The sequence below is a fragment of the Pyrus communis genome, chromosome 7, assembly GCF_041283825.1.
Source record: "Pyrus communis isolate YQ-2024b chromosome 7, ASM4128382v1, whole genome shotgun sequence".
Taxonomy (NCBI): domain Eukaryota; kingdom Viridiplantae; phylum Streptophyta; class Magnoliopsida; order Rosales; family Rosaceae; genus Pyrus; species Pyrus communis.
In genome coordinates, this window is record NC_142571.1 from 19,679,468 (window position 1) to 19,703,796 (window position 24,329).

The following is a 24,329-nucleotide window of genomic DNA, read 5'->3' on the forward strand; positions in this document are numbered from 1 at the left end:
AAAAGAATAAACAAAACTAGAAAAGAAGAGGAGCCCTACTTCATCATATTCCAACCAAACCACAGGCAAAAGCAAAAGAAAACCTGATAAAATTTAACATGGCAAGTAAGGAATAATATTAAAGAAAAAAGGCCATTGAAAATCATAAATTGTAGCGGGTATTTGATTGATGGAAATGTATCTGTTTGAGGAGTTTTAAGAAAGAAAGAGCTGCAGTTTTTTTAGCATGGGATTTCATGGTAGGCTCAGCAGCAAAGAAACTGGGGCAAATAGCAGGTTGTGTAGTTTCTGTTCAGAAAATGGGTGTTACTGTGACATTGCAGAGGCCCCATTTGAGGAGAGGAACAGACTGATTGCAATTAAAGATCAAGTGAAGAAAGTTGAGAACAAATTCATGTTTTTACAGGTAATTACTTGCCCCCTCACCATTATTTGTTCATCCTTCTCCTTTATGGGGGTTGTCCAATTTGTAAATTCATTTTTGTGACAAACACTAGGATAATCTACACTAATTAGGTTGTTTAAACTACGAGGAGCGGAAATTGAACATTTGTGCCGAGGTAGAAGTAGAAACACATTGCTAATTAAAGCCAACTAGATTAAGCCCAAGTCTGCAAAGTTGTCCAATTTGTATCTAATAGTAAGCCGCGTTTAATCAATAAACTTTGTGGTTTTCTCAGTTCCTGGTGAACTCCAACGTAGCTCAGGGTATTCCATTCGATTTTCCAGTATATATATCACTCTGCATCAAGAAATATATACTAAATCGGAATGTGCAATATTGCACCTTGACCAATTTTTAGACTTGCATGATCTTTTATGTAGGTTTTAACACTTGTGGGAATATACATACGCAGAGAATGAGTTCTTGGCAGCAGATGGATAGGCAGGCAGCATTCAACAGTTTGGAAGAAAGCAGGCTAAATCTAGTAGCAAAGGTGATAGAATATAAAGGAAGAAAGGAACTTGATGTGGTGACAGAACTGAATGCATGTTTTGGCAGTGAAAATAATGTCCCTTTTAATTGGGATTTTAGAGGGAGACTGATTAAAAAGAATGAACCAGCAGGTGGTTTTCACAGCAGAAGGTTTCTCACTAACTGCATAAGAAAGTTGCTCGTCTCATGGAAGTGGCAAAAGGTTTATGGTATTGCAGTGAAACTAGCAATGTTTTCTGTGAGCATTTCTTCTGTAATTGCTGCTTACAGTACCTGGCAATTATTATACACCAGCTCAAGAAAGATGATTCCATTTTTGAGTTTCAAGGAAGCAGGAAAAAGTGGTAGTCTATTAACCTTCTCAAAGAACCCTCTTGATGTCTTCTTTGGTAGGGGATGATTCTTAATTCTTTTTAATTTTTATGTCACTCATTCTCGTAGTTTGTCGAGAAAACTTTAGAGATTTATTTTTTGATTAAATTTAAGTAACACTAAAGTTTGTGAGAGTTGAATTCATGACATGAAATTAAGTAACGACTGAGTGTCACTAGACCAAATGATCATTAATGTGAAATGTTACGAGATCGGATCTCTTTCTCTTTTTCATGTACATGTAAGCATGTGCTGTCCACTTGTAAGAGTAGGTAGTCATCAAATGTCTTGTATGATATTTTCAACTAGTTCTACCCTTGTAAATTTAAATCAAAATTTGATAGTTGGAAGGACTTGAAAACTACAAATTTTGTGTATATCTTGTATTCTTGTGGGCACTTTTAATTTGAAAATGGATACAAATTCAACAGCTCTTTGGAACAAGAATAGAAAAAAACAAAAACATATAAAAAATGCACAATCTAAAAATCATGGTCATGTGTGATGACTACGAATTTTAACAATACACACAACGAGAATCAACTTAATCACACTCATTAAAGTTAGACTTAATCACTATCCTAAGTCTAAAGAACCTAAAACCACCAAAACCCTAAAATAACCCATAAACCCAAATGCTGATATCAAACTCACCACATATAACTAGGAAGAATTTTAGAACAAGGTGCGATTGTGAAGAAAACTCAGTTTTTAGCGATCCAACTGTGCATAAGAAACAAACAAAGGTCCTCATCATATGTCAATGGCCAAAAACTAAGAAGACTAGCATGAATAAAAACTTTCAGATGGAGGGTTTTGAAGAATGATATCATAGAAGAAGCAGAATAAATATGAGCTACTAAGATCAAATTATTCACTACGAGGGAGTCATTGGATCAGATTTAACTTTTAACCCAAATATCATAAAAGCCCGTTCAAATTTCTCGCACATGAATCCTCATCCACAGCTAGCAGGCCCAATTTGATTGCTCCCTTCAGCTCCACGAATCATCATTTTTTTCTTCTGTACACTGTTCCTGACAAAGGAAAGAGGTATTCGTTGATTCCCCTGCGAGAACTTGTAAGAGCATTTCCAATGGGAGTTTTATGTTAGATGTTAGACTCTAATCCAACAGCTAATACGTCAATATAGTTAATAAGTATTGTTGTGGAATGTAAGTGCGATTAGAGTTTAGTTATAAGCTATAACTTGGACTCCAAGTAGGGTATATAATCCGGTTATAATTGGAGAGTAAGGGCTCTTGAATGAACTGATGTTTCTTCAAGTTTTGATTATGGTTTCTTTTCCGCTACTATATTTAATGCTTGCATGCATACGTATATGTACTAAGTTTGAGAGATAATATCCATGCACATGTATGCAAATCTCGACTGAATATAAAACTAACATCTATATATAAGACTGCAAACAAGTGCGATGATTGCTTCTTATATTATGATTGCACTCACAGAAATCCTAAAACTGTCTACCATGCATAACTGATGTAAGAACTAATTTTGGCCTATTAAAACTCAGAAATTGTTTGCTTAAAAAGTCTTGATTGTTAAGCATGTTTAATGATTGAAAGTTCTAAGGTTCATAGCATGCTTAAAGTTATAACATGATCAATGTTTTTGAGATATAATTGAATGAATGAAACAAAAACAAATTCGTTTCAATCATTCAAGAACTACTAAACAATTCAAGGTTTAATTGATCAGCTCGTATCAGTAGCCATAACAATGAGGTTATATCCCCAAATAAAGGTGTGACTAATCGACATTGGTTCAGTTACTGATAGCTCAGTGAAAACATACAAGATGCATATGCTGTGAAAGTTAATAGCCAAACAAAGGTGGATGGTTTTCATGTTGTACTATTACTTATGCAACTTATATGTTTTGCACCGATACTAATTAAACTTGAAAAACCAAACAAAGGTTGAGTTGTTTCAATTATACAGAATATAGAGTCTTGAATACTTATTTTGTTTGAAAATCTTTTAGTAATTAGCTCCCTAAATTCAATTCAAACACTCAATGGAACCGACTATAAGAAATGGAGGCAAGATATTGAAATAACACTAGGGCTCATGGATTTCGATTTAGCTCTAAGAGAGAATGAACCAGCCAAGCCTGCTGATGATGCAACTGCAGAAAAAAGGAATGAATATGAAAGGTGGGTTAAGGTTAATAGAATGACGTTGCTAGTAATCAAAAGACCAATGTCTAATCTTGTTTGAGGGGCAATCATTGAGTCAGACAATGCTAAGGCATACCTTGACTCCATAGAAGCAAAGTTCAAGGAATCCGAGAAGGCTAAAACTGGAACACTAATGAACACCCTTATAACCACTAAGTACCTTGGTGGTGATGTGAAAGAGCACATTTTCTCAATGGTTGCTGCAGCTGCAAAACTTAATGCACTTAAGATTAAGATAGATGATCATTTCCTAGTTCATCTTGCCCTGAATTCCTTACCTCCTGAGTATTCTCAGTTGAAGAGTACTTATATAGCTCAGAAAGAAAAATGGGACCTGAACAAGCTGATTGTCATCTGTGTGCATAAAGAGAAAAATATTCGACAAGATAAAGGGAAGAAACAAGTCAATGCAGTGCAGAATGTCAACCCTGCAAATCCTCCCAATGAGAAAGACAATCCTCCACGGAAAAACAATAAAAGGGCTGCAGGAAGGGTCAATAAGGGTAATAACCATCTAAAAGTTCATAAGGGTGTTGGAATAAAATGTTTCATATGCAAAAAGGTGGGACATCAGAAAAAGGAGTGCACTAGGTATAAATGTTGGAAGGAAAACAAAGAAAGTAAGAAAAACAAAGGTATGGTGCATAAAATTTCAGTTTGTTTTGAATCAAATTTGGTTGAGATATCTTATGATACCTGGTGACTTGATACTGGTGTTACAATTCACGTAACAAACTCATTGCAGGGGTACATTAGTAAGAGGGTGCCAAACAAGGATGAGGTGTCAGTGTTCGTGGGCAATGGAGCTAAAGTTGCAATGGAGTTCATTGGAGTAGTTAGGCTTGAATTATTTTTTTGTTTTTTGCTAGATTTGGTTGATGTTGCTTATATGCCTTCCATGAGAAAGAATTTAGTCTCAGCTAGTAGACTTGTTAAATCAAAGTTTAAGTTTGATATTAATGAGATTGGTTTTTCAACATTTCGAAGTTCCAAGCTAATTGGTGATGGAGTGTTAATTACTGACATGTTCAAGCTTAACTGCAATATACCAATGAGTGTGGTTCACACAATAGGACACAAATGAACACTAACAAACGATGCCTCATCCAAGTTATAGCATAAGAGATTAGGGCATATTTCTAAAGAGAGAATGCAAAGATTAACTAGAGAACAAATCTTGCCATCACTAAACTATGGTGATTTCGAAATTTGCACTAACTGCGTTAAGGGAAAATTGATAAACAAGAAGAAGAAATGTTCGACTAGAAGTACAAAGCTGGTAGAACTAATCCACACAGACATTTATGGACCTTTCCCTACACAAACACATGATGGCTATAGGTATTTCATCATATTAACAAATGACTTTTCTAGGTTTGGGTATGTATACTTGTTGACTAAGAAGTCTAGTGCCTTTGCTGCTTTCAAAATTTATAGAGTAGAAGTAGATAACCAATTAGACTACAAAATCAAGGTGGTAAGGTCTGATAGGGGTGGAGAGTACTATGGAAAGTTTAGTGAATCTGGTAGACAACCTGGTCCTTTTTTCATTATTTTTGCAAGAGCATGGAATTGTTGCTCAATACACTAATACTAGTAACCCCTCTAAGAAAAATGGAGTTAGTGAAAGAAGAAATAGAACTTTGATTGAAATGGTAAGAATTATGATGAGTAATTCAAAGCTACCTACTTTTATTTGGGGAGAAGCAATCAAAATTGCAAACAATTTGCTAAATAGGGTCCTTAGTAAGTCTGTTCCCAAGACACCCTTCGAGTTATGGACTAACAGAAAACCAATGCTAAATCACTTGAGAATTTAGGGATGCACCGTGGAAGCAAAAGTATACAATCCAATGGAGAACAATCACATGTTTTTTTGTAGGGTATCCAGAAAGAACTAAGGGTTATAGGTTCTATTTCCCTAATCAGACTTCAAGATTCATTGAAACTGGGAGAGCCAAGTTCATTGAAGAAGTTAATGATGATTAATGAGAGAAGAATCTTGACTGAAATGAAGAAATCACAACAATGCAAGAAGAAAACCTAGGTGATGATATGACAGATGAAGTTGTTGTACCAATTCCAGTACAAAATGAATAAGTTGTAGAACCAACACAAGCTACTCAACAAGAATAATTGCAGAAGAACCTATGCAATTAGATAACACACCAACCATTCGAGATGAACACATTGAGACTGTGCAAATGGAAACCAAAAGATCCACCCGTGTAAGAAAACTTGCAATATCAGATGATTTCCTTGTGTATCTGTAAGAAGTTGAGTTTAATAGTCAAGAAGAAGATCCATTAAACTTCAAGACAGCAATTGAGAGTCTCAATAATGCACATTGGCAAAAAGCTATGCAATCAGAATTGGATTCCATGAATAACAACAAAGTATGAAAGTTGGTTGAGCTTCCACAAGGGTGTAAACCAATAGGCTGCAAGTGGGTTTACAAGACCAAGAGAGACTCAAAGGGTGATATCGAAATATACAAAGCTATACTTGTAGTAAAGGGTTATACTCAGCAAGAATGAGTTAATTATTATACTCAACAAGAATGAGTTGATTATAATGAAACATTCTCTCCAGTTTCTACAAAAGACTCTTTTAGAGTGATCATGGCACTAGTGGCTCACTTCGATCTACTTTTGCATCAAATGGATGTTAAGACTGCATTCTTGAATGGAAATCTTGAAGAAGAGATCTACATGAAGCAACCAGAGGGTTTCATTTAAGAAGGGAGAGATAATTTGGTCTGTAAACTTAACAAGTCTATTTATGGATTGAAATAGGCCTTGAGTGTAAACATGAATTTTCCTGCGATGAAACGAGACAAGAACATATATACAAAATAATATTTTGTATTAATGATTTTGAGGTTACAATCTCTTTATAGTTTAATCCTCTGATTCGATCTCCGTAAGATGTAGATTTGTGGATGTTTTGTTGATCCAAGGGCTGTCAAGAGCCTTCAGGGCTTGATCTTGAAGATTGAGGGAAGTTTCTTCAAGGGCCTTCGGGGCTTGATCTTGAAAGTTGATGGAAGTTTCTTCAAATGCCTTTGAGGATTAACAGATCTTCAAGGGGCTTTTGGGCTTGATCTTGAAGAACGGGGTTGAACAGATCTTCAAGGGCTTTTAGGCTTGATCTTGAAGAATAGAGTGTGGATTTTTTGATGTTGTTGATCCAAAAGGCCGTTGGGGCTTGATCTTAGGATGAACGGATGATGAACGATGAACACTTTCTTCAAGGGCTGTTAAGGCTTGATCTTGAATTGGTGGAAGTTCTTCAAGGGCTCGTGAGGCTTGATCTTGATTTTGAATTGGTGGAAGTTCTTCAAGGGCTCGCAGTGCTTGATCTTGAAGGAGGATTTGATGAAGAACGAAGAGGGTTTTCTTGATCCTTCGAGATTTGCTTTAGAGCTTTAGAGTTTCAAAGCTTCAAGGTTTTGGTGTGATGTCAATTGGTCCTTTGATCCCTTGATGGAGAAGCCTATTTATAGACTTTGAGAATGAATCACCATCATCCCCCTTTTTTTCTTTTTGGTGAAGTAAGTGGATGATGTAGGTGAAATGAGTGGAGGTTGTAGGTGAAATGAGTGGAGGTTGTAGATGAAATGAATAGAGGTTGTAGTTGTAATGAATGGAAGTTGTAATTTTATTCAGTGCATTGTACTAAGTACAAATAAAGCATATACCTCACTAAGATGTGTTACTTCCCTTTTTTTTTTTTTGGTGCCTGATGCCTTGTACTTCCTCTACTTTCTACTTTTCAATTATTCTGTCGCCACTGCCCCTTTTCTTTTTCCCTTTTGACTTGCTAATAGTAGCATGCATAGCACGACTGGGTTCCTCAGTGGGCTTCCTTGCTGTACTGCACTCTTCGCATGCGGACCATTTTTCATTTGCTTCTCTGGAGACCATTATTTGCACAGTCACTACACCATTATTTGCACGCTGCATGGGATGAAATGCGGCCACCTGCAGCGGGAGAGGAGAAGCTTGTAGAGGGTTGAGCTGGAGCAGAGTATCCTTGCTGGTCAGAATGAGAGGTAGAGCCAAGTGGTGATGAAGAGCCCTGCTCGTGATTGCTTGCAGCTGTTGTGACGATGGCTGCCCTTTGCTCGCTGCTGTGAAGGAAGACTGAGCGTTGCATGCTGTAAGGGATGAGTCTTGGTGCTGGAGCTTAACGTCCTGGAGAAGCGTGGTTGATTCGAGCATCAAGCCCAACTCTGAAACTGACGACGGAGAGCTAAAAACGAAGGTGAAGCAGCAGTTTGTTCATCCATTTGACCATGAGGGTGACACGTGAACGGGCTGAAGCTTGAGACTTCTAATGTTGGGCCCGCTTCGGCTGAGCTATCCATCCCTTCCTTTGGTGCGGTGAAGGCGAAGATGCTAGTGTTAGGTGGAAGGAGAGAGAAAACCTGAGTCACAGGGAGACAGCTATGGTGAAGAGGGACCTGCAGCATTGGCGCTGAGGTTGGTGAGGAAGAGAGGGTTCGAAGCACTGATTGATGATGAAGACGAGTAGAGTCTCGGACCAAGTGAGTAGATTGGTGGTGGATACATGAGGACAAGTTGGGCGCCGGTTTCTTATGAGTTAACCAGGACTAGAGGTTGAGTTGGGTCTAGAGCTGGCCAAACGGGGATGGGAAATCTGACAAATGATGGCATAGTGCACGGGGCTATTATTTCGAGACAGAGAGGAGGAAAAAGTGAAAGACCTGGAGTGACTTCGAGGGATGAGACGTTCCAAGAGCAGGAGAAGAACTTCATGGGCTCGCGGGAACTCTTTGGTGACTAGAACGTTGAGGCTTAGATTTGTGCGTTGTGGGGCGAGAATGGCTAGGAGAAGAAGACAAGCTAAAGCTTGGGCATGGATTTGTAGTTGGGCTCATTGGTTTTGGAGAGATGGCATGTCGGGTTGAGAGAGAGAAGTGGATGAATGAAGAGTGGGGGCTGATTTCATTTATTATTATTATTATTTTTTTTTATTTTTTTATTTTTTTACTTTTGTAATGAAATTGACTTTCATGAATAAAACCTTTATTTTTATTTTATTTTATTAATGTGACGGAACTCGAAATTGAATGTTCGAGCTGCCTACATACCCTTCAAAAGAAGAGATCAAGTCATAACGTAGTTCAAATACATTTTTTTTTTTGGTACTTTTTTTTTATTTTTTTGTGTTGTACGCAGTTTATGCTCTTGCGGGCCAGGAGTATTTATTGTCGCCTTTTATGCTCGTGTGGACAAGGAGCTTTGTGAATTTGTTAAACGATCTTAGAGAGGCATTCGTTGCAATCTTCATAGCAAGGAGTCTTGACCAAGTGATTGAAGAAGTCTTTGGGGAAGAAATCGCGCATCGTGATGGTAACGGGCAATCTTCGTGTCGCAATTTCATCATCCTCGACACTTTCATGTAGCTTTGGAGGTTGACGAGAGCTGCTTTGCCCCTTTTCCGATTGGTGAACTTTTGGATGAGACGTATGCTTCTTGTGCAGTTTCTTTGGAGTGACATGAGTCCATCCTTCAACTTCACTTGACTTGACTGACATGGTTTTGGAGTATGCCCTTAGTGGTTGAGGTGAAGATTTTGAGTAGAAAGAGCTAGAAGTGACGGCGGTATAGTTTGACTTCACCACATCATCAAGATCTAGCTCGATGATTCATTTATGAGCTAGCTTCATGATGAGATCTTTAACACTTTTCCGTTGAATGACTGATAAAGAGGTGGAATTTAACCTTGGACTGTCAGTACGATTCATCTCTTCCGCCCGTTTGCACTCAGGCAGGATAATAACCTTTTTATCAAGCAAGTTTTTCAACATGGCAACCACATCAGAGTTGAGGAATGGATAAGTCTTCTCCTTAAGCTCATTCAAAGTGCGTCTACGCATCTCTTGATCACGAAAAGCTTCGGTTTCAATTGCCTTGCCTTGTGTAGAGATTTTGGCGGGAGCTATGTTGACCGTCATTGCTTCCTTGGTGGGTTTCCACGCAGCCTTCTCCACCTTTGGCCTAAAAACTTTGTCATTCTTATAGTCAACAATCGGTTCTTTTTTCCCATAATGAGCGATGCTTAAGTCCATGTTATGGGCGCGGGTGGCTAACTCTTCAAATGTCCATGGTTTGATGCCCTGAAGGATGTAATGTAGGCCCCACTGCATGCCTTGAACACACATATCGATCGATGAGGTCTCCAAGAATATGTCTTTGCAGTTGAGATTTAGAGTGCGCCATCGGTTGATGTAGTCAATGACTAGCTCATCCTTCCACTGCTTTGTATTTGTGAGCTTCAACATGCTTACATTGCGGCGGGCGTTGTAGAAGTGGTTGAGGAATTCCCGTTCCAACTGCTCCCAGCTGTTGATGGACTCAGACTCTAGGTCCATGTACCAGTTGAACACAATCCTATTTAGAGAACGGACAAATTGCTTTGTGAGGTAGTCTCATTCAGTCCCCGCGTTGTTGCAAGTTTCGACGAAATGGGCGACGTGTTGCTTTGGGTTTCCCTTTCCATCAAACTACATAAACTTTAGTGGTTGGCACCCCGTTGACATCCGTAAGCCATCAATCCTTTTGGTGTATGGCTTTGAGTACAGCAGTGCATCCTGTGAAGTGCCTCGCACCTGTGTTCTGACGGTGTTGGTAATCATGTCTTGGATATGCTGTATGGAAAGATAGCCTATGAGTGTCGTTGCTTGGTCCGGCTTCTCCTCGACCTTCTCCACTAGAGACTTCTCTTCTTCATTGACTTTTCTATTTAGTGGATCAACCTTTGGGTCACGGTCAACTTTTTCATCATCCTGCGCCTCCAATCGGTTGATAAGTGCGGTGATTTGCAAGTCTTTCTCCTTTGTGGTCCTTGGAAGCCTTGCAATTACTTCACTTATTTGAGCCAGTTGTTTTTCAATGGAGGTAACGCCGATGGTCATGACTTGTGCAACCAATGGACACGACTTTCTTTCAGACATCCAGGGTGTTGACGAAGAACCCCGTTGGCCGTTTTGGGATGTTATCTTGTGCGCCCCAGCAGCATGCTTCGGTGCCCTTAGCGAGGTCAGGTTAATGATGGACTTGCGCCTTTGATGCTCCCCTTATTCCCTTGGCAGCACTTACTTTGAAGCGGCATGTTGAGGAGCGGTTATGGAGCCAATGGATTGTTGGTTCGCAGCGGAAGTGCTCAGGATCCTTCCTTCGATGGTTGCGAAAATGGCTTGTCTCTTGCTTGATGCCATTGATTTTGAGGTGTGTTCATATTCCTTAAACAAAGAAAGAGATGAGAGGTAGAGATTGTCCTACTGGGCCTGCCAAATTTGTAAATTCGAATTTTCTTGCTATAAAACAAGACAAGAACATGTGTACAAAATAATATTTTGTATTAATGATTTTGGGGTTACAATCTCTTTATAGTTTGATCCTCAAATTCGATCTCCGTAAGATGTAGATTTGTGGATGTTTTGTTGATCCAAGAGCCGTCAAGAGCATTCGGGGCTTGATCTTGAAGGTTGAGGGAAGTTTCTTTAAGGGCCTTCGGGGCTTGATCTTGAAAGTTGATGGAAGTTTCTTCAAAGGCCTTCGGAGCTTGATATTAAAGGTTGAGGATGAACAGGTCTTCAAAGGGCTATTGGGCTTGATCTTGAAGAACGGGGATGAACGGATCTTCAAGGGCTTTTGGTCTTGATCTTGAAGAATAGAGTGTGGATTTTTTGATGTTGTTGATCCAAAGAACCGTTGGGGCTTAATCTTAGGTTGAACGGATAATGAACGATAAACATTTTCTTCAAGGGCTGTCGAGGCTTGATCTTGAATTGGTGGAAGTTGTTCAAGGGTCTTCGAGCCTTGATCTTGAAGGAGGATTTGACGAAGAACTAAGAGGGCTTTCTTGATCATTCGAGATTTGCTTAAGAGCTTTAGAGTTTCAAAGCTTCAAGGTTTTGGTGTGATGTCAATTGGTCCTTTGATCCCTTAATGGAGAAGCCTATTTATAGACTTTGAGAATGAATCACCACCATCCCCTTTTTTTTTTTCGGTGAAGTAAGTGAATGATGTAGGTGAAATGAGTGAAGGTTGTAGGTGAAGTAAATGTATGATGTAGATGAAATGAATGATAAGTGTATGATGTAGATGAAATGAATGGAGGTTGTAATTTTAATGCTTTGGTCAACATTTATTTCACCGAAATTTCGATGTGTACATTGAGATAATGGTATTTGAAGTTTGATGAGGTTGTTTCATCACAAGGTTTCGAAGTGAGCCCTAGTGATGAGTGTGTTTACATGAAAAGGAATGGAAACTGTTTTATTTTTCTTATTCTTTACATATATGACATATTATTAGCATGCAATAATGCATCATTGCTGAGTGACACCAAGAGATTTCTATCCAAACACTTTGAGATGAAAGATATGGGAGAGATAACTTTTGTCCTTGGTATTTAGATCACAAGGGATCGAAGTAAAAGACTACTTGGTTTATCACAGAGAGCTTATATTGAAAAGGTTCTTAAAAGGTTTAATATGGAAAACTCTAATGGTTATGATGTTCCCATGACAAAGGGTGAAAAGCTCAGTAAAGATCGGTGCTTTAAGTCTAGCAAGCCTTATGCTTCTCTTGTTGGGAGTCTCAAGTATGCACATATATGTACCCGACCTGATATTGCATATGCCATTAGCATACTGGGAAGGTTTTAGTCTAACCATGGTAATGCACACGATAGCTGCCAAGAAAGTATTAAGATACTTGCAGAGAACAAAAGAGTATTAGCTAGTATATAAAAGGGGTTCAAGACTCGAACTAGTAGGCTATAGTGACTTAGAATTTGTAGGCTGCTTTGATTCACTTAAGTCAACTTCAGGTTCTATAGTCATATTGGCAAATAGGGTAGTGTCATGGAAGAGTGTGAGACAAGATACTGTTGTCATTTCTACCATGCAAGCTGAGTTTGTAGCTTACTATAAAGCTACATCATAAGCTATCTGGCTAAGAACTTTCATCAGTAGTCTCGAGATTATCGATTCAATAGCAAAGCCTGTTTAGATTTGGTGTGATAATAAAGATGTTGTCTCTTATTCTAAGAATAATAAAAGGTCCCCAGAAACTTAGCACTTGAACACCAAATATGCGTTGACAAGGAAGAAAGTAAAGTCTGGAAAGATCAAGGTTAATTACACTAACACTTATGCAATGATTGCTGATCCACTCACTACGGTATTACCAAATGCAACTTTTCATAAGCATGTAGTCAATATGGGAGTGATTGCAACCCTAGATTTGTTAAACTAGTGGGAGTAATGATAATATGTAGTTTAATTATACATGTTAGTTATTATCGTGACAGTTAGTATTGGGTTTGGTTTTATGTTTAGCTAGTCGCTGCACTTCATTGAATTGAAGGTTTAAAAAAAGGACGTTGTTTCAGTAATTCAAACATTGTTTCAATATAGTTTTAGTTCATGTTTTCTGTTTGAAACAAAGGTTGCTAAAAGGTTATAAGCAACTAATGTGCGTTTCGATGAAACAATGTAGCAGCAAAAGGTTGTTAGCTGCAGTTGGTTGTGTCGTGAGATTGCTTGGCATGTGAACTGAGTTTTTTCACGAAATTATGTATGAGCTATTCTTATAGCTTGAAAGCTTCATAGGAAGCATTAAATAGTCAGGTATAAGACTGATTAAGTAGACCTGGTAATGGTGGGGTCAATGCTTTTGACTCATGGTTTTATAACCCACTTCTGTACCAAGTATGTGATTGATTAATTCATGTAAGTGAGGACCTTATTCAATGATTATAAGAGCTCATGAACACTTGTCTAAGTTCATAGTCTCCGATAGTTCTGAATGAGTAATCTTTACTTGACAGAAGTATGCAAGAAGCTTAATAGCTTAACTGAATCCATTGGCCAATAAAGAATCATGCTTACAGATTCATTAAAGTTCTTTCTTGAATTAACTAATTGACCTAGTGGGAGAATGTTAGACTCTAATCCAACAACTAATAGGTCAATTTAGTTAATGAGGATTGTTGTGGAATGTAAGTGCGATTAGGGTTTAGTTATAAGCTATAACTTGGACTCCAAGTAAGGTATATAATTCGGTTATAATTGGAGAATAAGGGCTCTTGATACTATCCTATTTGGATTGAGATTTGGTAGATTATATCATTATATCCTTGTACAATAAAGGATCCTAGTGTATGATTATGGGAATGTGCACTAGGGTTGTAGTAGTATAAATACCAAGGGAAGGTCCTTGCATACACCACCGAAACATATACTGAGAGAACTCCCAATAGGTTTGAGTAATACAGTCGTGGTGAGTGTGTAGAAGGCCCTTCTTGCATATCAAAGGTGTTTGAGAGTACTTGCTGTAGTTTTCCGTGTTTGATGTGCTAGGATGATGTCTTCTCAAGGTTAGTACATTGGTGTTTTACTTGCATGAACATTTAAGTCTAACACTTTATCCTTTACAAGGCTACTACATTTCAAGCCTTAGTAGAGAAATTTTATCCTCAATGAGTCGAAAAATGGGACTAGATCCACGAATAGGGCGAGCAACTTCTTTCTTGGGTAGCATAAAATTGGGCTACATCTAGCCCCAAAAAACTGGGAGTGCCACAAAAAAAGTAGCAATCCATGTGACCAAAATTCTATCACTCTCTCTCTCCACTTCTAAATACACTTATACTCTCATTTTATTCTTTTTTTAACTCTTTGTTCTTACATATTTTTCTTGCAATTTGGCAATTTGTGGGTGAAATTTTCAAATAAGTTTTTTTTTCACAATTATATGATACTAATTTACCAATTGGTACTAGTTAAATTGTTGTGTTGTACTTGAAAATCAAATTATTTCAGATGGCTAAGTGGAGGTTTGTATCTTTCAATATATGAGATTGAGATAAGAGAATCTAATCCAACGAACGGTTCAAGAGTGATGAAATCTAACTTTGTCACGATTTGAACTTTTTTAGGTTGAAAGGTTCATATATAAAAAAAATAAAATAAAAAAAAAGAAAAAAAAAATTAAGATAACACGTCCAAAAATCAACTTAAGAAAAGTTAACAAAAAAAAAAAAAATGATCGCATAACCAAATTACTATATAAGTAAATATATATAGCCCCATATAGTGCTTGAAAGAAATAGCCCCTCATTGGGAGATATTTTTTATAAAGCTCCAAAGATTCCTCGGAGCTATAAAATGGGCTATATCTACCATTTTCCAGCCTCATATAGAACCCCTCACTGGGAATATTCTAAGGCATTGTCATTCCACCCTACCATTAAATTTTCATAATGTCTATCTTCCGTTTTTAGTGGACATATTATCTGCGTGATACATTCTTCTCTCTCATTTTCTCCACCAACGTGTTATCCACATCCAATTTCTGGCCCAAGAATAATCGTCTCCGAACCAATAACAAGAACCATCATGGTCACTGCCTCCATCAACATCGGCTTCCTGCAGCCTTTATTGTAGATTAACCACTCATTCAACAATGACATTTTAAAGAGAGATTTCAAATCATATGGTGTTGTGGGTCTCGTACCTCGACCAATCTCTGAAACTGGGTACAAACCCTCACCGAATGGGGCTATGTCTGTGTCGTTTTGGTCGTCAACTAAACACTCCTCCCCAACAACATCGATAACTCTGGCTGCAAACTCATCCTTCTTAGTACACTACGTACAGTAGCGACCGGAGCTTCACACCACCAACCCAATCCATGCCTTGACAGAATAGCATAGAATTAAATGCTTGTTTTGGAGAATATAGGAGAAACAAGAGAAATGTTGGGTTTAAAAGGCCGTACAGAGAAAGAGATCTTGGGAAGTAGAAAATGTGGGGGGAGAAAAGGAAGAAGGAACGTATGGAGAAAATGACATTTTTTCCCTTTAAAGGTGTGTGGATACCATGTGGCATACTTCACAGACAATTAGATGGAAAATTTGATAATCCAGCAATCGAGTGGAAATTAACTAACTATGAGAGTTGAGGAAGGAAATTGGCCAAAATTACCTAGCCCAAAAAGTTGGGTGGAACTCCAGCCCACACCCAATTACCTAACCCAAAAACTTGCACAATTGGTGGGCTCTGAAGCTTCGAATTGCTAAGTCAGGAAATCTGTGCCCAATTGTGTGCCTGAGTGCTATGTGACATTAGCCTAACTTGAGCCGCATTATAATTTGGAAAAATTAGGTTCTCATCCCTATTTTTCCATCTTCATTGATTAAAACCTTATTCATTTTCAATTTTTTATCAAGATCCTTAGATTTTAATAAATGTCATTAATTATTCGAATAATAAAATATTTTTTTATTTCAAATAAGTAAATATATTCATTTAGTGTTAGAAACATTACATTTGGTAAATTCATATTTATGGCTAAATTTTTTTATCATATATTTTTTAGTTTGTACCCATTTTTAATTTGCAACCCTTTTTTTAATTTGTACCTATTTTCTTTTTTAATTTGTACCCATATATTAATTCCTTTTTGTGCCCATATTTTTTTTAAATTTTATTTGTATTTTATACCCATTTTTAATTTTGCTAAATGTACCCATGCTAATTATATGTATTTATTTTGTGTTTTAGAATATATCAATAGTTATTTTTTTTTAAATATGTTAATTATTATGTGGGTACATTAATTTTTTTGTTGCTATACCTTCAGATTTGATGGATCGCCACCCCGAAGCCCCGTTGCACCCACTGTTCTAATTTTCCACAATTATGAACCCAATCTCCTCAAATTTGCTGTGGAAATGGTAGAGGAAGGGCCAAGATGTTGATTGGGTGTGGTGGATCCGCCCAATTCATCAGGAAAAGTAGTGAATTTCGCTAAAGAAACTCATCGGTCACAACCGGGTTGCGGGTCGAAAGGGAACCTGAACGATTCCTCTCATTCTCTTCTTCCTCATTTCCCTTCCTTTCCAATTCGTTCTTCCTTTATTCCTCATTTCTCACAAAATAATATTAAAATAATAATATAATAATTACGAGAAATATATAAAATAATAAATAGTAATCTTTACAAAAGTACTTTTTGGATTTGTAGTTCCGTAAAACCCCTATCGTAACTCCGGTTTTGATTCAGATTACGCTTACGCAACCGTCCCATCGAGAACTTTGAGAGTACGGTAAAATAGTAACTTGCACGCGTCACTAAATGACGGTCAACAAAAATCAACAATCTCCCTAGTAGGACATTTTCATCAATTCATTCTTTTATAAATTAATAAAATCGTAAAATTAGGGACAGGTTATCACAATCTACCCACCTTAAAAAAAATTCGTCCCCAAAATTCAAAATCATTTGTTATACAAAATTAGTGAAAAGACAGCAGAAAAATAAATATGTAAAGAAGATATCAAGTTAGAGCAGTTACATAAAAGAGAATGCCATTCCGTCGTGATCGGATTGTAGTGATTCCTCTTTCATGCCTCCAAACTCAAACTTTCCTTCTCCTTCAATACAATACCACAATATAAAATCCTTTATGAAAACATCAAGTCAAAATAGATATATAGTAACATATAGTCAAAATACGTATATGATGCGAGAATTATACGCACACAAATTAAACCCTCTTTTTGACAATTGTAGTAAGTATGTAAGTAGGGATCGTTCTTAACCGGGGATTAGGAGGGATTGCAAATCACTTGGAAACTGACTCAAAAACGTTAAATAAAGTTTAAAACACTAAACTAAACTCAAAGAATGCAAAACTAAACAAACGTAAAATACTAAAACAAATCAAATGACTAAGACTTAACAAAATATGGGGGGGGGGGATTGAGTTTTTGACGAAAGTAACTAAAATGCACAAATTGTAATTAAAGGCAGAATGTAAATATGAATGTGATGAAAATATGGATGGAATGCTAGCTAGAAGGTTCTTCTCCACACATGTTACACTTGCATACAAGATTGATTTTCAGTTGGTCTTTCGATAAATTATGAAACTCAACACCCCGGGTCAATTAGGTCCACTTAAATTAACAGTCAAGTTTTCCTTAAGTTAATGAATTGGATGGGTTTGCGCAACGCAATTCACAACATTCTCCAAAAGTCCTTTACGTGAAAAGCACAATAAAGATACAATCAAAGATCATTAAGCATCATGAAAACTATAAGTGTTGACGAGGCATTCGTTACTATGATGAGCATGAAACTAGTGCCAAGAATTCATTTAACGCGATTGTTTATAAGCAACCTCCACTACTTGTGAATATAAGTTCATAACGATTAGGTGAAACTCACTTATATTCTAGCGTCATATTCATGCATGAAAATTAAGCGCGCATTCTCAATAAATATACATAAATAAGTTATCAATCAAACGGTTAAACAAATTGAATCCACAACTTATGAAATTCCAACCAAAGATAATCAATTCATATTGCAAGCATAAACATGGTTTCGAATCACCCCCTAGCTAAAGGGGGTTTAGTTCCTCATACGTACAAAACAAAGAGAATTTAAATTAAACATTGAAATCAAAGAAACACCTAAAAATTCCAACAACTCAAATTTGAATTGTATGAACGTTTAGGCCCTCTTCTCTTCCTCTTTGTTGTGGCACAAGGTCTAAGGAAATATTTAGGGCTTTAGGTGTATGGAGGAGTGGATGTGTGGTGGTGGGATAGTGTTTTGGAGGGATGGGAAGGTTGAATTTCTGGAATGGTGGATGGGGAGTAAGGCACGGCAAAGAATGGGAGAAGTTGTGTGTTTTGTGTTTGATTTGTGGTGAAAATGGAATGAATGTTTTGTGGCTGCAATGGATGTTTATTTATATGTGAAAAAGAGGGAATATGACAGCTAGGAGGTGGGTGGAAAGCTGGAAATGCAATGGGAGTGCACGGCATGGGTAGGAATGGGTGAATGTGCATGTGGCTGATTTATTTGAAGATGTATGTTCAATGACAGCTAGGTTGAATGATTAAAGGGTTGCTGGAATGTTGGAAATGCATGTGGAATGGCTGGAATGAAGGTGTTTTGCACGGCACCAAGGAGTTTGAATGATTGAATGTGCATGTGGGTGAATATGTGGCTGCATGATGAAGTGGACAACCTGGAAATGCAAGGTGAATGTGCACGGCAATGATGGGTTCTTTTGGTGATGAATGTGGCTGCAAGGTGTGCATGATTATGGGTGCATGTTTGAATGATTAAAGGGTGCATGTGGGTGAATATGTGGCTGCATGGTTGAGGAATAAGTGCATGTGGGTTGGAAATGCACGTGGATTGGCTGGAATGAAGGGAGTAATGCACGGCAAAGGGTGAATGGGTGATGGGATGCACGGTTTTGGGAGAGAATGGGAGTGCATGTGGCTGCAATGGTAAAGGGGGAATGATGATAAATGTGAACTCTTTGTTCTTCATTTTCATTTCTTCATCTCTAGCCTCCTTTGGTCTTCAATTTCGTCCATCTACTTGGCTTTAAGCATATGCAATCCATCCTTAGCCCAATAATGCTCCAAAAGGCCCCTAAATGCACTTCTTTGCTCCTTAAGCCCTTAGAACCTGAAAACACACAAAAGAAGCATAAAGGACTAAAATAACTAAAGAAACATAACGTAAATGTACGAGAACATGCCATTTAAGTCGCATGAATATGCTCCTATCAGTATAGAATATAACGTACAATTTAAAATAGTTATGTTGAAGTCAAAATTGAACATAGAAAAATTTCACCTACGCACTTGTAGAATAACATACTCCGAGAATAAGCATGTAGTAACCTTGGGTCGAGCCCAAACAATAAATAAATAAACTAATGTAAATGGCTTAATTGTCCACTTGCTTAACGAGTCCAACGAATAAGTTATCGATATTACAGTCTGCAACCTGCAATACCGACAACTCACAGTTGTCTTGATACGTAAGTAACAAATTCCCAAGGGTGCAATATTACCATCATGCCCCTCCTTGGAAAATACACATAAATAATCCAATTAGCGCCTCAATCGCGCTCACGTATTGCCCTCTCGGGTGACAATGCAAATAGCACACAATTTGCTACATTGTAATCTCGATCATTCAACTACCTTTCATAATACTTTTTTGTCAATCATGTTCTATGCATCAAATTTCCATACTACGTCTCAACAATGCCATACCCAAAATAAAAAATTGTAAATGTAGTTATAAGCAACTAAAATAAAGATAACTATGTGTTACAACCATGCTAATTGTAGAACGGACAAAATGCAACATGTCCACTAAGGTTTGAGTAGCTCGTTTCAGACTAATCGTTAGTCTAAGGGTGAAATGTGGTACGTGACAAAGCTTAATACACATGGCCTTCAAGAAGGCTCCCCAAGACTTATTGATATATAGTAGTGACACACACACACACACACACACACCATATAACCAAACAATGCAGTTCATAATGCCATAGTGAGCAAGTTCATATTGAATTTCCCTCGATTTTAGCAAAACTATGCCAAGAAGAACAATTAAGAATTTGAGGGTCAAACAAGTCCATCAAATCTAGAATACAAGGTAATTGAAATTAATGCATGACATCTCGCTACAATAGTAGCTTCTGGAATATTCAATCACCAATGGCAAGGATTCGCTTATTAGAGTATTTGTTGGGTGATTGAGGAATTAATAGTCACAACTAAAATCTAAATATTTTGACGATTCACCTAAACGGTCTATTCGCTTCAAAATTAGTAAGAAGTGCAACAGGGTAGACACGTACCCAAGGATGACTGGAATGCCTTCTGGCACAAAAGGTGAATATGAAATCAAAGTCAAAGTAGATGTTGGTTAAAACGTCAGAAAATCAGAAAAATTCAAGAATGAGTAATTTAACTAAATCGTCTAAAATGTAGTCCCCTTAGACCAACAGAAAGCGAGCTGACTTGTCAAATCGGTCGATAATCACTGAAACATCATCATGATATCTACATGTACAAGGTACCTCGTACCAGGAGCTTATGGTGATATTTCCCATCTCCATTCGGATATAGAAAGTGAGTATAACCACTCGAACGATTTCTTGATAATTTGTATGTAACATCAGCCCAACGCTCGTGAGTTCCAACTAAAACAAAATAGACAGGCTGAAAGCATTTTGGGAGTAGATAATATCTTTTGTTGCGGTAAACAGTAATTACGTTTACACAACAGGCATGATACATGATTGTGTAATCATAGATGTTGATTTGGTTCCTCTATTGCCATTGTCAAAAATCTAATTCTTTTCAAATGGATACGTACTTCTAAGATTAATAGAGATTTTGGACACGTTTCTCTAAAGAGAAGTGTCATCCGGTTTTCAAGTAAAGATGGTAACTGTTGACTCTAAGTTATGAATAAGATGGTTCATTCCAAACGGTTCTACATGTTGGTAAATATAAGCAATACTTCATCATGTTGCTTATATACAGCCGAAACATCCAAAGAACACGTCATCATGGATTTCCAAAATGATCATAATCATCGAAAGGTGTAAAACAAAGGTAAGATGAAACAACAATTCAATTGTCAGAAACTTTATTCATAATCAATGTCACAACTAAACTGACTTTCCTCGATCGTAAATGAGGAAAAACACTATAGCTGAAGGATCACTAACGAATTGTCGATAAAATCGACAAGACCAAAGATATCTCGAATTTCACCACACTTTGTGAGAATTTCAACTTTCTTCCGCTAAACCCTTTTTGGAAAAAGAAAAGATTATCGTTTATGGAAATTACGTCTCCCAAGAAAAGTATCAATTTAATCAAAGTGAACAGTTAAGGACTTTGGTATAAAGCGACTATTGATATTTAAAGAATTTGGCCTCATTGTTGAGGTAAATGAGAAAGTCATCAATAAGGCCATTATGAATTCGTCAGGCCATGGAGGAAAACTCAGGTTACGAAGGTCAGTTAGGTAGACCAGTAATTCGAAGTATGAGTATTAACGGTTTTAATCATCACCTGATTAGGTTGCTAAAATCTAGGCACGATCCTAAGGTTCGATCTTTCACCTTCGCGAATAGGTTCGAGGTTCCCTAGATAAGGTGTTTGGTTGGGTAAATTTCTAATTAGTAAGCTTTTGTAACTAAGTTCTCTCAATGATGTAGGACTTGTTCGAAAGGATGCAAGGAAAAACTGGTGTAGTACGAGAAAGTGGATCAATGATGTACCTCACTCCACCATTTTGTGATATCTAATCTGACGCTAGAAGTGTATATCCTGGGACGTACCATACTACTTCCTTTCACTACGCCACATGCGAATAGGTCTTCCCATCTTTCTCGATACTCAAATCACTCTAATAGTGAGAAATCGACTAGTACTCCGATTTTACTGTCTACCTGTGGAAGTGATCGAAAAGGTGACTAGTTGAAGAGGTTTTGATTACCTAAGTGGAAAACATGGTTAAAACAACTGCAAGTTTATGATCCTCTTACAAAACTTGCTCCTAAGTTTCCATGATTTAGTTTCTTTGGCTTAGGTAGTCACTGTTAATCAATCTATCAGTCATGCCGCTAATTAATGCATATATGATATTTTGATATTGTTCGCTACCCTGAAACTGTGAACTGACATTCTGGTATAAAGGTATCATTCCCAGATATTAGTACATGTGTTCGGTATCAGAAATCATACCGCCTGAATATTGGTTGATAATTCCTGGATATCAGACAGTATCGTCAATTAGTAGCGCTACCATAGGCTAATTATAGGCTGGAACCCACTCTAGTAGTTGGTTTCAGATGATTAGTAAGGAGTTGGTCCTGCGAGTTGGTTTCATTAATTCTAGGGAAAATACTTAGTACTTTGGGGTGTTCTACTGACCATAGGTATAACAACTCGTACACCTGTGCCTTTGCTTGTTGAAATGATGAGTACATCACCAAAAGAAATTCGGAAAACTAGAATTGGTCGGAACTTCCTAAGGTCGGAAAGGAAGTTTAATCTACTTTAGAATGGACTTAAACAGACATGGATCTTCCTCCTGAAGATCCGGAATGATCACTAATGCGTTTGAAAAGATTAGTGTTATCGGGGACCAAAACTGATTGTCCCAAGATGTTCTCCCGTCTAGTACTACCGTTTTAGCACCACATTGTCACATGAGGCATTTCTAGAAATTTTGACGAAGTAAACTTCGTAGGAATTCTAGTAGATGATATATTAAGGGATGCTGCCAAGGAATCAAAACTATTTTTGGTTTCCATTCTTGAAAGGGTTGGTAGAAATGACTAAATGATAGTGGAATTGGTAGGTAAATCCCCTGTAATGCACAACTATCGATATGGTAGCCCTGCCTCAGGGCCATCAACTTGTCTCAAATCTACATCTTTCCTTAGTAGGGAAAATTTTCAGTTAAAGTTTAGAGGCAGTTGCCAAATCAATTTTCTCAAATATTAATAAGTCGCTTAATCCATCCAAATTTAGGAAAACCTAACATGTTTTTCGTAATCGACAAGGTGGCAAAATTCAACATTTAGGCTAAAGAATCGAGAATGCTTACATCACACGTGTGAGGAATGCAATACTGCCCAAACTTTTGCTCTGATACCAAACTAACACACCTCGACCTGGAATGTCCATTTAGACTCCAAATTGAGCTGTGTTGGCCGACACCTGGAAGGTGACGAAGCCATAAAGTGTGGTGTGGTAGAATATGTGAATCAATTTATACCTAAAATGCCTAAATATAAAAGTGCATTGTGAGCGAGAATGAACCTATTTCACACCTAATGTCACATAAAGTAAAGTATAGTAAGATATGAGAATTATACCATCGAAAGGAATCGTCTACACCAAGATTTTCCAAGAATCCTCGTCGATCAGAAAGCTCAGCTACTAAAACCAGGAGGGGCAAAAAAAAAGGTGAGTGGGCCTGAAAATAAAGTTTTAATAAAAAAAATTTGAAAATGTTATAATCCCTTACTGTAAAACATGTCTAGTTTCCAAGATATACATACTACATATAGTATGAAAGTACTCACGGTAGCTTGTAAAATATCAAGATATTAATACGACACAATAATTCATATATAAGTGCATGACATCAGTAATCGTATACTTTCGCATAAGCAAACATATCAAACCAAGTGCTCATTAACACATGCTAGCACACGAGTTCATGCAAAGTTATTCTGACATGAATAAGACTGGGTGTAATAATAATATACGCTTCAGTGCTACAATCATGTGAAGACTGGTGTTATTCATGGTCACATATGAATTGAAGTTGCCTATTGCAAACTGTACGACGGGACTGGCACCTACTTGGATCCATGGCGAGCGTGCAGTGAAGATGCGAACATACACGTGAAAAACTGGCCCTGGGCAAGCACTAACACCGGGGCAGCAAACGATAAGCATAAAACATAAGTATGGTCATGCCATAATGGTTCAATAGTTCTAATCAACATAATATCATTCGTAGCTGTAGGTATAATCATGGCATCAATAAACATACGCATATCTGTGCATCTCGTAGGATTTATGATCACTTCGTATTTTTTTGTTATTTCGCTAATTCTTATGAGCATTAGTCTAAGCTAGGCATACGTAGTAAATTTTCTTTCAATGTATAAATGGAAACCAACAAATACGTATATACTATATAAAAGAAATGACCCACTCACTTGAAGTCCGCGCTACAACTCCCTAGCACGAATATCAAGATGTCACGAACAATTGTCGCCTAGAACAAATATCAAATCAGGTCTCAGAATTCATATCGATAGAACACGTAACTTACATAAAACACATCCCTAAGGACGTTCTAGAATGATTTATAACCCATTGACCAAAAGTCAACCGTTAGTTAAAGGTTGACG

The 24,329-nt window shown here is 37.5% G+C and overlaps 1 protein-coding gene and 1 pseudogene across 1 annotated transcript; one reads left to right on the top strand and one right to left on the bottom strand.

Annotated features, from left to right (window-relative positions):
* Positions 1–1,677, top strand: LOC148695857 (uncharacterized). The gene is made up of 2 exons (XM_088697104.1): positions 1–406; positions 858–1,677. The coding sequence occupies exons 1-2, from the start codon at positions 227–229 to the stop codon at positions 1,335–1,337; spliced, it is 660 nt and encodes a 219-aa protein (XP_088553230.1). The 5' UTR covers positions 1–226; the 3' UTR covers positions 1,338–1,677.
* Positions 1,678–8,790: 7,113 nt separating this feature from the next.
* LOC148695858 (uncharacterized) lies at positions 8,791–9,687 on the bottom strand (annotated as a pseudogene).
* Positions 9,688–24,329: the final 14,642 nt, after the last annotated feature.

Excerpts from the sequence above, each read along its gene's own strand:
- LOC148695857 (XM_088697104.1), top strand. The coding sequence starts at position 227 with ATGGGATTTCATGGTAGGCTCAGCAGCAAAGAAACTGGGGCAAATAGC. Across the intron at positions 407-857 it reads ACAAATTCATGTTTTTACAG|AGAATGAGTTCTTGGCAGCA; the intron begins GTAATTACTTGC and ends ATACATACGCAG.